This window comes from Bidens hawaiensis, unplaced genomic scaffold (genome assembly GCF_021521415.1).
Source record: "Bidens hawaiensis isolate Kalapana, Puna unplaced genomic scaffold, B.hawaiensis_p1.1 tig00006888_1, whole genome shotgun sequence".
Lineage (NCBI taxonomy): Eukaryota > Viridiplantae > Streptophyta > Magnoliopsida > Asterales > Asteraceae > Bidens > Bidens hawaiensis.
In genome coordinates, this window is record NW_027491469.1 from 306042 (window position 1) to 319171 (window position 13130).

General features: G+C 34.3%; 2 protein-coding genes across 2 annotated transcripts; one reads left to right on the top strand and one right to left on the bottom strand.

The window, feature by feature from the left end:
- The first annotated feature begins 3668 nt into the window (after positions 1-3668).
- Positions 3669-4082, top strand: LOC143633731 (acid phosphatase 1-like). The gene has a single exon (XM_077101978.1). It carries the CDS (start codon positions 3669-3671, stop codon positions 4080-4082), a length of 414 nt encoding a protein of 137 aa, XP_076958093.1.
- Positions 4083-6025: 1943 nt separating this feature from the next.
- On the bottom strand, positions 6026-10137 carry LOC143633740 (beta-carotene isomerase D27, chloroplastic-like). The gene is made up of 7 exons (XM_077101986.1): positions 9726-10137; positions 9490-9629; positions 8991-9083; positions 8849-8910; positions 6618-6724; positions 6445-6537; positions 6026-6191 (listed from the first exon to the last, which is right to left on the bottom strand). The coding sequence occupies exons 1-7, from the start codon at positions 10036-10038 to the stop codon at positions 6082-6084; spliced, it is 918 nt and encodes a 305-aa protein (XP_076958101.1). The 5' UTR covers positions 10039-10137; the 3' UTR covers positions 6026-6081.
- Positions 10138-13130: the final 2993 nt, after the last annotated feature.

Here is a 13130-nt window from a genome sequence, read left to right on the forward strand (position 1 = left end):
TCTTCTTAATAAGCTCTCCCATTGTTAAAAAGGTTGTGGAAGTAGGTTTGTCATTTTAGCTTGATGTCATGCTCCTTAACCAGTACATGCCCATCTGTATCCTTTATAAACTTCACAGGCCCTAGATCTTGCCTTCAACGCTCCCAGGCTTTGGCAATCTTAAACATAACATGTTCCCCCTTTTTTGTTTCTAAACGTTCATACATCCGTTTATAGGCCTTGTTCTTTGCTTCAGACACTGCCCTATTTGCCTTTCTCTTGGCCATTTTTTATGTCTCCCACAATTCCACTCGCTCCTCCTCATTTGTGCACCTCATAAGCTCCCTAAAACTTCCTTGTTTGTCCCTTATCTTGTCTTGTACTACCTCATTCCACCACCAAGACTCCTTTTGCCTACCTACCTTTCCTGTTGTAAACCCGAGAGTCTCATTTGTTACTTGAATGATCCTCGTCGCCATAAATCCCAGACCTGAGTTGAGTCCCCATTTAGTCGAGCAAATGTCTGCAAGTTTATTATTAAACAATGGAAGATTTTCGTCCTTCAAATTTCCCCATCGAATTCTAGGTGTACATTTCCTCTCTCGAACATTCAGCTTATTCTGAAGCCTATATATGCCACCAGCATTCGATGATGAGCCACAACCGTCTTAAAGTACGAATTTATAATACCTAAGTCGTGGGCCACCACAAACTCTAGAAGATCTATGCCGGCCTCATTCCTATCACTAAAACCGAAACCCCCATGTACGGCTTGAAAACCATCGTTAACCTTAACAATGTGTCCCTTAAAATCACCTCCTATACAAATCCTCTCACCCCTAGTTATGCCCCCTACCACTGCGTCTAGATATCCCAAAATACTCTCTTTTCCTAATCCCCTAAGCTTACATTAGGCGCATAGGCGCAACCTACTGCCACTACTCCCTCTCCTAGTGTGTACTGATATTTTAAAGTTATGTTGGCAATGACCAAATGTGTGTGTGAGATTGAAAAAAAAAATAACTTTGCCTTTTTATTAGTTTTTTCTTTTTCTTTTTGAATAGCTAATATTTTCATCATTTCTCAAATAATCAAGTAGATTGTTAACAAAATAATCAAGTAGACCTAGATTATTTCAAATTTTATACATATACAAAAATTAATTTTAAAAATATAAAATTAATTTCAAGTTTTACAATTATTATATTATTATACAATATTAAAAAAAATTCTCTATCAGTCAATCAACGGATCTAGAAATTCTTTTTTCTCTATTATACACATGCCTTAAAAAAATCTACAAAACAATCCTTTTTGTCTACTAAATTGCTTTTTTAAATGGTGTAGTGATAGGAAGCTGGGGTTTTCAATGGACCTCCAGGTTTAATTCTTAATAACAATATTTTGGGGAAAACATGGATGACTTAATGAAGGAAGACTAAGATATATGTGATTACTGGTTTGATCCTAAGGGCCTCAAGATTTTAACAATTGGTTTTTCTCAAGAATTGGAGATAACTTGGAGATGCTTAAGGGCTCAGTAACGCTGGGTTGGGCCAGCTGGTGGTGGTCTTTTGTCATTAAGTCACCTCGTACAGTATATAGACAATTATTTGTTTATTGGCCATTATACAAAAAAACTAAAAATTCTAAACATAATGATCCGTAAAGTGGATAACGTTGTATATGCGTCGTCCAATCCTTAACAACGAGGACCTTAAAGAAAAGAGATTGGAACCAAAGGTACATAGAGAACCCACCTCAACTTTGAGATTTTTTTTTTGATATAAATTCTCTTCTATTGTTAAATAATTAAACTAGGTTATATGTAACTAAAATCAACTAGATTTCCCCCTTCCGTTTTGTGTTATGTGATAAGTGATATCGATTTGGTTTGTAAAGGTACCGTTATCTAGCTGGCGCACGGTATAGCTACCAATAAAGACATTTGAATTGAAAACATTAAAAACGAATGTTTATGACAGTTAAGATAATAACAATACTAATACCGATTTTTTTTGTAGGTTTTTTACCCATGCACGATATAAAAGATTTAACTAAATTATAAATTATACTGAAACTGCAAAATTACCAACGTTTTAAAAAACCTTAAGTAAAAAAAAATTCAACCCTGTCATTTCATTGGTTTAACTAATAACCTTTTAAAATATATTCAAAAATTAAAATTTCAGATATTGCAATTAAGTATCTACGACGCCGCATAAAAAGTCATCAAGGGCGTGAGTGTCTCAAACCCGAGCCAAATTCTAGAAGCAGGGAGATTTAATCAATTAACTCATTGTGGTCATTATATTATTCCATTATTTTGATTGAAGTTTATACATTAGAAAATATATACCGGAAATGAAACTTATAATATTCCAAAAAGAAACATTATCGGCGTCAGGATCCTTTTTTAAAATCTATATAGATGATTTGAGGTTAGTAGTATAAGTAATTAATTGGCTGAAGTTTATATGAATTTTATCTTATCTTACTATACTAATAGATGATTGAAGATCACATCCAACTCTCTATTCCTATTTATAATCTACTTACAAACATTTATTTTATTATTATTTCACTACACACTCACGTAATTATATAGGATGATGAATAGTAACCCTCTATAAACAGAGAGTTACTATTACTCTCTACTACATAATTTAGAATATGAAAAATAGAATATGAAAGCTTCGCCCAGTTTGTTTTAATTTCAATAATATTGTTAATTTCGTTTTAACTTCAATAGTTTTGTTAATTTAATTTTACCCCAACATTTTCACGTTATTTTGACCGCAAGAGTTTCATGTATTTATTTTGTTAGTTTTGACTCCGATTGTTATTCTTGATTTCAAAGTTTTTTTCCTATCGTTGAAGGTAGTTTTTTCCTTAATATACACATGACTTTAAAAATCTACGGACTAATCCAGAGTAGCATGGTCCAAATATGGGTAACATTGTCCACAGTTAAAGAGATAACTAAGACAACAAGCTTAAAAAATAAAAGATGGGGATCAAACTACCAAAGGATACACAAAAGGAACCCCGCCTCATTCCGATGATTTTCACGTGTCTAGATACAAGGCTTTTATAACCTACTTACCAATTTTGAGATTTTTTTTAATCAATTTTTTTTTATTGTTAAATCAATTAACTAGATTATATGTAACTAAACTGACAATCATAACTAATATTAATTTGAGGTTACTATACACTAGTATAAGTAGTTAATTAGTCGTGTGAAATTTGCTTATATTAATTGTATAATATTCAACAAAATTGTTTTATTTGCTTTGGTATACTTTATGCTTTGGATCACAAGTTAGTTTTAGTATATTTAGTTTTAAAAGTTTTATCAATATTGATTTCTACAATGTTCATTGTTCACATTTGTATACTAGTAGCTTAGTATTTGAAAGTGTAACCTTTATAAATATATATTGAAACTTGGCATACAATTGGTTGCACATCAACTAGCCCTAATATCTTGTATGCTAAATTTACATGTGATACAATTAAAATAGTTATGATAAATGAGAAATAAATCTTATATTATGTAAAATGATTGGAACCCTAAGTGGTAAACTCGTAATATATAGAAAAACAAAGCCCTATTCGACCAAACAAAGGTTATTTATAGTACCATTTCACAACTCAACGTTACTACACATCTTATTATTCAAAACATGGGTTTTATGTTTCTCATCCTTATGGCAACCATTGCAACAGCCGTTGCATTTCCAACCAACAACCAAAACTACTTGGTAATGCCCCATTCCGGCTCCGGCAGCTGCTTAAGCTGGCGGTTCGGCGTCGAGGCCAACAACGTCCGAGAATGGACAGAAGTTCCTAGAGCATGCGTAGACTATGTCGGCCATTACATGCGTGGAAGCCAGTACAAGCAGGACTGCAAACTTGTCTGTGACGAAGCCTATGCGTATGCCAAAGGCCTCGATGTCACTGGTGACGGCAAGGACGTGTGGTTTTCGACGTTGACGAAACTGCACAATCTAATCTCCCATATTTCCTTCATGAAGGCAATTGGTAAACTATCTTTTTTAGTAGCTAATAATCTACTACCAACTACTAAATCCATCTAATCTGCTTACTGTGGGATTTGAACCACGCTCGACCTCCATATGGAGGGAGCACTTATTATACTACCAGATACCATTGGGTCAAATGCCTTTTGATGGCCGTTGGTAATTAGTAATCATTAAAAATGGTGTTTTTCCTTAAAACTTGATAGATTTTTTTTAATCATTGGAACATGTTATCATGAATATTAAGGGCAATTAACGATACGACGTTTGCGGATTGGATAGAGAAAGGAAAGGCCGAGGCCATACCCCAGGCTCTTAAGTTATACCAAAAACTTAAGTTAGGATTTAAGATTGTGTTTCTCACTGGAATGTCTGAAGAGTTCATAGACCTTCGTATAAAAAATCTAAAGTCAGCTGGCTATACTGAATGGGAGAAGCTCATCTTAAAGTCTGTGATTCTAGGCCGTCTCTGATAATTCCTAAATTTCATTTTTACTATGAAAATATCAAATAATTTTTTCAAAATGTTTATTTGTTAAAACTATGTGCAGGGGAGTGAATGATGGTCCCAGTGCAGTGGTGTTTAAATCAAGCAAAAGAAAGGAGTTAGAAGAGGCTGGATACAGGATTAGAGGAAACATAGGTGATCACTGGAGCGACTTAATCGGTAGCAACCCTGGAGATCGCACCTTCAAGATGCCCAATCCTATGTATTACCTCAGTTAATCAACATCAAAGAATTGGTGCTTCAAGTTTCTAGTTGGTGTGTGTTGTATAAAAAAGACTTGTTCAAAGTCGAGTAAACTAAACCTAGTTTGTACGAATAATAATTAGGAATTGAAGCGCTTATTATGATTATTTGCTTTAAGAAATTATATACTATCATTATTAGTAACCAAGATACATAAGTAGATAAACAATAATGAATCATATTTACCAAAAGAAAATGAAGCATGATCTGTATTCAAATTCCCACTCCAACGATATCAATCGTACGAGATTCATACAGAGATAATTATGTTCAAGAAACGGGCGTAAAGTTGATGTATTGATAGCAAGTAAAGTTCGAATTAATAATTTAATAATGATGGAGGAAATCAAAATTAAAGGAGTATATTCTTATGGATAAAAAATAGGGGGCGGCGGAACATGATTGGTCGAGTTTGTGTAAATGTACATTTAAAAAAATTGAAGTTTGGTGTTATACGTTCCTTGGTTTCAAGCTTCTTGCTAGGCATTTGAGTTTTTTAATAATATTTTAGCCGTTAAAAATAATAATAAAAAATATAGATCAATGATGACGACTATTAAACAAAATACGGTGTTACATGTATTATTATAATTAAAGCAATTTTTGTCTGGACATAAATTTTGTGAGCGCAAAGAAAATGACAAGATTTCTCCTCATACCATTTTCTTCTCCATGGATTCCCTAAAATTAAATGGCATGTACTCAAAGCTTAAGAAAACGACATCGTTGTCTCTCTCTAAAATTCAAGTTTTTGTTTTTTCACCGGCGAACGGTGAAATGTTTCCAGTGATCTCGTGACACTGGGTTCGTTCGCCGAAGAAGAATGAGTTCGCTCGTTAAATCGTACCTAAAAGGCTAAAAGTTATATATAAAACCGAAAATCAGCATAGTAATTCTTTAACTTATTAAAATCCAATTTGCAAACATGAAGTGGGTGAAAATTATATCGACTGATCATCGACGGAATCAATCCCATGAGAGGTTCTAGAATTGTTTTTGGCTGTCCTAGTGAAAACTTTTCATCGTTAATATTGATTGCTAGAGTTGTCCTTGCATCCACAACCATTGCACTTCAAACGCCTTGGTGATATTTAAGGCAAAGAATTTCTTAACATCTCATATTTTTCATGTGAACATAACAAAATAATCACGTAGATTCCACATACAAACATCTAATCATCATTCGTGTAAACTATAAACTGCTTTCAGTATAACTACATTTTTTCTTCATTCTCAATAGACAAAATAACCAATTTGAACAACATGATATAATGGTTTGAGTTGTGAAAATGCTACATTTCCACCTTATTGTTGATGATAATTAAAAGTGTTTATGTATTCCTTTACTTCTGTTTGTTCCATTTCTTCGTGACCTTTGGTAATGCAGCTTGTGTCATGCTTATGTTTCACATTACCTACATAGATACAGAAATATGAGAACCTGAATTATGTATTTTATTTTAATTGATAAAACAGATATTTATTCTCATAAGAGAGTATTTGCATTTATAATTGTAACGATATTTAATGTATTATTCTTAGACTTGCATGAATCGGTTTCACGTAATACTAAAAGTTATTTTTAGTTTAACTCATCAACTAAAGTGTTTGCCAACTAACTAAGAACACATCGATCGAATTGAAAGGAAGTAGTAATTAATTACATACATAGTTTATAGCATGGCTGCTTAAGTACTGGATCATCTTGCAAGGCTGGAGGGTTTTGCCCAAATATCATCTCACAACTCATGTCATCAAAATCTGCAATTCAGGAATGTATAGGATCAAATTTATTAGTGACACTAACTTAGTTAGCCGTAAGTGAAAGTTATGTAACTTACTCGGAACCATGTTCATCGGCATGCCAAAGGAGGTCTTAACGAACTCTTGTGAAGGTATCTTGCATAGATTGGTGCACATTCCTGCGCAATTAGCCGTTTCTAGAAACCTACCCAAATCATATATATGATCATTAATGTTAGGTTATGCATGTTAAGTCATGAGTCTTTTGTTATATGTTCATTTTCTGGAAAAAAGAATAAGTTTACAGCTATTGTTAGCTTTTGGATCGTGTGTGTTGACCTGCCGTGAGAAGGTTGGAGGATGAAACTAGTTAGAAAAAGGGTTTGCCAGAATAAAATGATACTAAATTGAACTTGAAAAGTTGAAAAGCACAGTACGGAACTCACATATTGCTAAGCTATCTAGATACCTTAAATAGACTAATCTATATATGCTAAGATATAGTGACTTAAAAGTATACAGTGGGGTAGTGAGATTGTAACTCACGCTAAACTAAATCATTAATTTCTTGTTGGTATAAAAGAATGATACATGGAATGGAATGGAATGAATCATTGTAATTTATGAGAAAAGAAAAGGGTGTTTGGTTAGTTAATGGACTATTCCTTGGCACCCCATACCTTTTTATTTTTAATTTTCATTCTTCTTTTAACCTACTTTCTCGACACCATCACCTGACCAACACCACCACTTCCACTGCCATCATTTGACAACGACCGTCGCCATCGCTGTCACCACTGCCTTCGCTACCACCACCACATAACCTAGCCACAACCACCGTTGCCACCACCATCGACGTAGCCACCACCGTAGCCGTCTCCATCGCTACTACCACCACCGTCGCCATTGCCGTTGTTTTCTTTTGGTAAATTTTCTTTACTCTAGGGTAGAGATATACTTTTGTCACTTGTATTTCAATTTTATGTCCTTTTGTGATTACAAATAACTTAAAGAAGTAATGTTTCATTCCATTGATCCATTCTATAGGTTAACCAAAAAAATAAATGAATGACAATAATATATTGCATTCTCTTGTTCATTTCATTCGTCGTCCATTCTATTCAATTATGACATTACCTAATACCAAAATAGACCCTCGATGACCGAATCATGCATTCGTATTTAAATTAGGTAGGTCCACCCGGTTCCAGAGTATAATCCATAATCTCCTCCTTATAGGCACACCACATAAATCACTCGGCTTCTCAGAATCCTTCTAAACTTGATGGGAAGGACTAGTTTTCAATATTGATCTTAAACGAGAAGATATCCATTTAAGTGACACATCTTTCTTTCTTTGTGACACTTCTATTCTTATATAGTAAGAATTAGTTGAAGATCACTAATATAACTTTTAAGTTTCCAATTCCTTGTTGAACTTTCCAGTTCTTCCTTCGGCAGAACAATTTACAATGAAGTCATCCACGTAAACTCCAATGATTTTCAAGCATTTACACAACCATATATTCCAAACTCCTTCTATTAATAGTTTGTCCCAAAATATCTTCTTGACCTTGAACACCCATTTTATTTCCTTGGGTTTGTGACCCAGAGGTAGCTAATAGAACTTCCGGGTGCTTTATTGTTCGATCGCATTAAGCACGGTCTTCAATTTCTCATATAGAGATATGCTTGCTCGAGGAGGCTATCGTTGCATGGTTGTTTTGGTGCGTGGTTCGGTTTTTCACTTGAAACCCATCATGTTATATAAGAGCATTTCCAATAATGCATTTTTAGGGGTTGTTTTTGGGTATGTTTCCACGTCACTCATTTTTATATATTGTAAGTGTAGTTTTTATGATGTGTTTTTCCACGAGGCTACCAAAAACATGTGTTGTTTTTGTAGGTGGTGGGGCCATGTGTGGGAAATGAGTCTTGAATAAAAATATTTTGTGTCAAAGATGATGATGATGTGACAATATATTTAGGTGTTTTTAAGATTTCAAATTTAGTGAGTTTTGAGTGTACGTTTTTATGACAGGATAGATGACTATGCATGTTTTTTAATGTTTTTCGGAGTCTTTATTGTGAACGCTCTAAGAGAATGTTCCTTGTTTTCTCAAACGGGATGTCCCATACCAAGTCATAAACGACGAACTTGAGGATCGCCTCAATCGGCACTTCTTTGAGAAGAGTGAAAAAATAACTAGAATGTCATATGATATATATATATATATATATATATATATCCTTTTTCTTTTTCAGTAACAATGAGACATGACAAAACTTTAAGAATTAGTAATACTAGAATAAAGGATTGAAGAAGTACCGGCATTTTTTGATGTGGACGATGTTTCTCTCTTTGCTCCCTTCAAACTCGGACTCTTTTACCTTTGATTAATAATGGAAACAAATTAGTATATATTTTCAAACCAGATAACTTAGTGAATAGGAATTGATTAAACTAGGACCTCGCATGGGCCGACAAGCCACGGGAAGAAGATGGTGGTGAATGCTGCGAAATACTCCCTCGAGAACTTTGAAGGTGGAAACAATGTTTTGATCTGCAAGAGTTTTAAATTACAACTAGTGGATATATATAACTAAGGATTTTTTTTGTTTGTTTTCATCTTTAATATAATAGAGTTTAGATTAAATACAAACAAAACGAAGCGTACTAATTAAAGGAAAAGAAAGGGATTTGGTGGCAAAAGTGTATATAGTACATCGTGGTTTATGTAAAGGGTTGTAAGGTTATAATTAGCGTAATTGTTTGTATAACGATAGTAATTACTCTACTAGTCTACTTTGTACAACTAAAGTAATTACAATACAATGATATTTACTCTGATGACATAAAATAATTACTATAGTTATGCCAACAATTATTCGACCCTTTGCATCATAAAAGTCCTTTGTGTGTAATTATATAAAAATAATTGGAAAAATAGCATAAGATGTAGGACTTGCCAGGACAGATAGTGGCCCAGGAATTGCATGCTGAAGAGCCTTTACAACAAGTTCGCGTTGTTGGATAGGTTCAAAGCTTAGGAAAACCGCTCTGGCTGCAACAACCAAGCTTTCATACCCGCTCTCCTCGTTTCTCATCCCTACGTGCACGCACGAATATCCAGTAATTAAAACAAGGAAACATAACATTAAGATATAATCGAATCTCACAATTATTTAAATAATATTGTACCAACCAACGGTATCTTGGACAGCTTTGGAGAGGTAATCAATGGCTAGATGTTCGAAAAAGTTGTCTTTATAGACGGTTTTGGTAGCTATACTCATGGCCTCCGTCTTGGTCGGTGATGGTTTGAGTAGAGATACACTTATAAGGTGGCGGCTATGTTTTGGTCTTGACGTCCATCGACTTGTGAGTCGTGTCGAAGATGGGACTGGAGTTGAAAATATGGTGGTTTCCATATAGGAAATGAGATCCAGAATCATGTAGGAGTTGTGGATGCTTATTGTAGGCAAGACATAATAATACAAACAAAACAGAATTTTCATACACTCACTTAATTAGATGCTTTGCATTGTTATCCCCATCCAAGAATTATTTATTTGTTCATGACTTTATCACGTTCTTTACTCATGCCTAATTTTTCATTTGGTTGGTTCCGCATATGCCAATAGAGTTGGCCGGTGTTTGCAACGTATTAGCTTTCAAACTTAATTTTCTTTTATATATCATGCATTTGATGAGTCATATATTTCTTTAATGATGTAAAAGTTGGCAACCGTCAAATCGTCATTGTTATCTACTTATCTAGGGATTCAGATATTGCAAAACACATACAAACACAAATATTCTGCAAGAGAAATAATAAACGAAGATAAACACGCGAGATTTACGTGGTTCGGTCGGCTGACCTACGTCCACAGGGCTGCAACCAGGATACTTTTCTTATTGCATTATGTCTCACGCGTGAGGGGATATTACTAGTATAAGGATAAGTATAAATAGATACAAGATTAGGGTTTTCTACTTGTTCACCAACAAAACTAATATGAGCGTTATCTAAAAATAACGGGCCAACCCATTTGATCCTCTAATATCGTGCGCCAAAGTTCTCTTAAACTGGGCCCAAAAACAACTTCCACATTAAACCCAACACAGGGAACACTAAAAGCCATTTGAGTTGTTAATACATTATTAGTATAATTGTTTGATTCACTTTTAATCATATTGTTGGGTAACAATAGTTACGAGTGAGTGAAATTGTTTGTATGATGGATGATATAATTAGAAACAAGTACGTATATATATGATAAGGGTAATTTGCTAGCTTTAGAAATGATTAACTGAATTAATCAATTTTGGTTGCAACAATTAACTAACATTTGTATGTACATTTATAATATTATTTGAAAGTTTTAATGAATTATAATACGATTTAATTATTTCGTATTTACAAACAAGATGCAATCTTAATTACTATAATTTTAGGAGTGGAGTGAAATGAAATGTTAATGGTCTTAAGCTAGAGCAGTAAATCTTTGCCACTCTGTAAATCAAGTTTAATTATGGTTTTAGTTTTGATACTCTTTAATTAAAAGAAACATTGTTCACTCTTAAACGATGGAATTGATAACTGATGGTCGTGTAAATATTGCATTTTTGTATATTAATTATATAGTTTTAGTTGGTTTATTGTATGAACAATGATACTTAATACGTGCTTATTGTGTTAAATGTCATGGGACATTAACGCAATTATTTTGGACTTGAACGGGCACGGGATGGAGTCTCGGGATGATTGGCACACAAAACGGAGCATGGCAGTTGAATAAAATAGTAACTGTTGCTGTTGAAGCCCGTCACGTGGGTGGAGAAAGGTTTGCCGCAATACGTGACGGACAAAGAATAAAATCCAGAATTTTTGTCCAACACGCTATGCGATGATGTGTTCCCGAAGCCACAACGATACGCAACGGACTTAAAAACCGTGAAAAAATGTATTTTGACATGTATCTCTTATTTGACGAACGCTAATCACTGATCACGTTGAGACGTCAGTATCTGGATGACTTTGGACCATTATTGTCACACCCGGCCTTAAGGCCTAGATGTAAGGTCAATAGTTGATACCGGTTTGTAAAATATCATAGTTATGTTCTTTTAGCGGAAGTCTTTTAGTATTATTTATTAAAATGTCGGGTTTGAAATACCCGTTTGATATAACAAAGCACACCTGAGAACATATAATTTACAATACTTATCTTTTAAAAACATCCTAGCCATCAAATAACATCTAACGATTACATTTTCAATCTTCTATTATGTCTGATCTAACATGTACGTCTTCTTGTAAAACAGTTTGAAAATACGTCAGCGATATGCTGGTGAATCGTTGAATGACTCTATAACATTTTCTGAAATTTCGTTATAACACAAATATAGTTTTCAGTACAGCTCAGCAGGGTATTGACTTCTTCATCGGGAATGGACAAAAGTTCCTGGAGCATGCTTTGACTATGTTGGCCAATACATGCGTGGAAAACAGTAAAGTCGGGACTGCAAACTTGCCTACGACGAAACCACACTCTCTAATCTCCCATATTTCCTTACTGAAGGCAATTGGTAATCTTTTTTTTACAACTAATAATCTACTACTAAATCCATTTAAACCACGCTCGGTCTCCAAATGGAGGGAACACCTATTATACTATAAGATACCATTGGGCCAAATGCGCTTCAGTGGCGGTTGGTAATTAGTAACCATTAAAAATGGTGTTTTTCCTTAAACCGGATAGATTCTTTTTTAATCATTGGAACATGTTATCATGAATATTCAGGGCAATTAACAAGACGACGTGTGCGGGTTGGATAGAGAAAGCAGAGGCTGAGGCCATACCCCAGGTTCTTAAGTTATACAAAAGGCTTATAAAGTTAGGATTTAAGATCACGTTTATCACTGGATTGTATGAAGAGTTCACGGGCCTTCGTATAAAAAATCTAAAGGCAGCTGGCTATACTGAATGGGAGATGCTCTTCTTAAAGTCAGTAATTTCAGACCGTCTATGAGAATTCCTTATTTCAGTTTTACTATGAAAATATCAAATATTTTTTTCAAAATGCATATTTGTTAAAACTATGTGGAAGGGACCGAATGATGATCATAGTGCAGTGGTGTTTAAATCAAGCAAAAGAAAGGAGTTAGAAGAGGCTGGATACAGGATTAGAGGAAACGTAGGTGATCAATGGAGTGATTTAATCGGTAGCAACACTAGAGATCGCACCTTCAAGATGCTCAGTCTTATGTACTAAGTCGGTTAATCGATATCGAAGAATCAGTGCTTCAAGTTTCTAGTTGGTGTGTGTTGTATAAATAAGACTTGTTCAAAGTCAAGTAAACTAAACTTAGTTTGTACGAATAATAATTAGGAATCGAAGCACTTATTATGAATGAATATTTTCTTTAAGAAACCAAGATACACAAGTAGATAAACAATAATGAACCATATATACCAAAGAATTTGAAGCAAGATCCGTAATCAAAATCCCTCTCCAAGATATCAATCGCACAAGATACGCATAGAGATCATTAAGGCATAGTCGGTGTATTGCTAGCAAGTGTAGACCGGCTAACTTATACACT

Coding starts and splice junctions, on each gene's coding strand:
- LOC143633731 (XM_077101978.1), top strand. CDS start 3,669: ATGGGTTTTATGTTTCTCATCCTTATGGCAACCATTGCAACAGCCGTT.
- LOC143633740 (XM_077101986.1), bottom strand. CDS start 10,038: ATGAAAATTCTGTTTTGTTTGTATTATTATGTCTTGCCTACAATAAGC. Junction 9,084..9,489: donor CTGGGCCACTATCTGTCCTG/GCAAGTCCTACA, acceptor AAACTCTTGCAG/ATCAAAACATTGTTTCCACC. Junction 6,725..8,848: donor GTCCACATCAAAAAATGCCG/GTACTTCTTCAA, acceptor TGATTTGGGTAG/GTTTCTAGAAACGGCTAATT.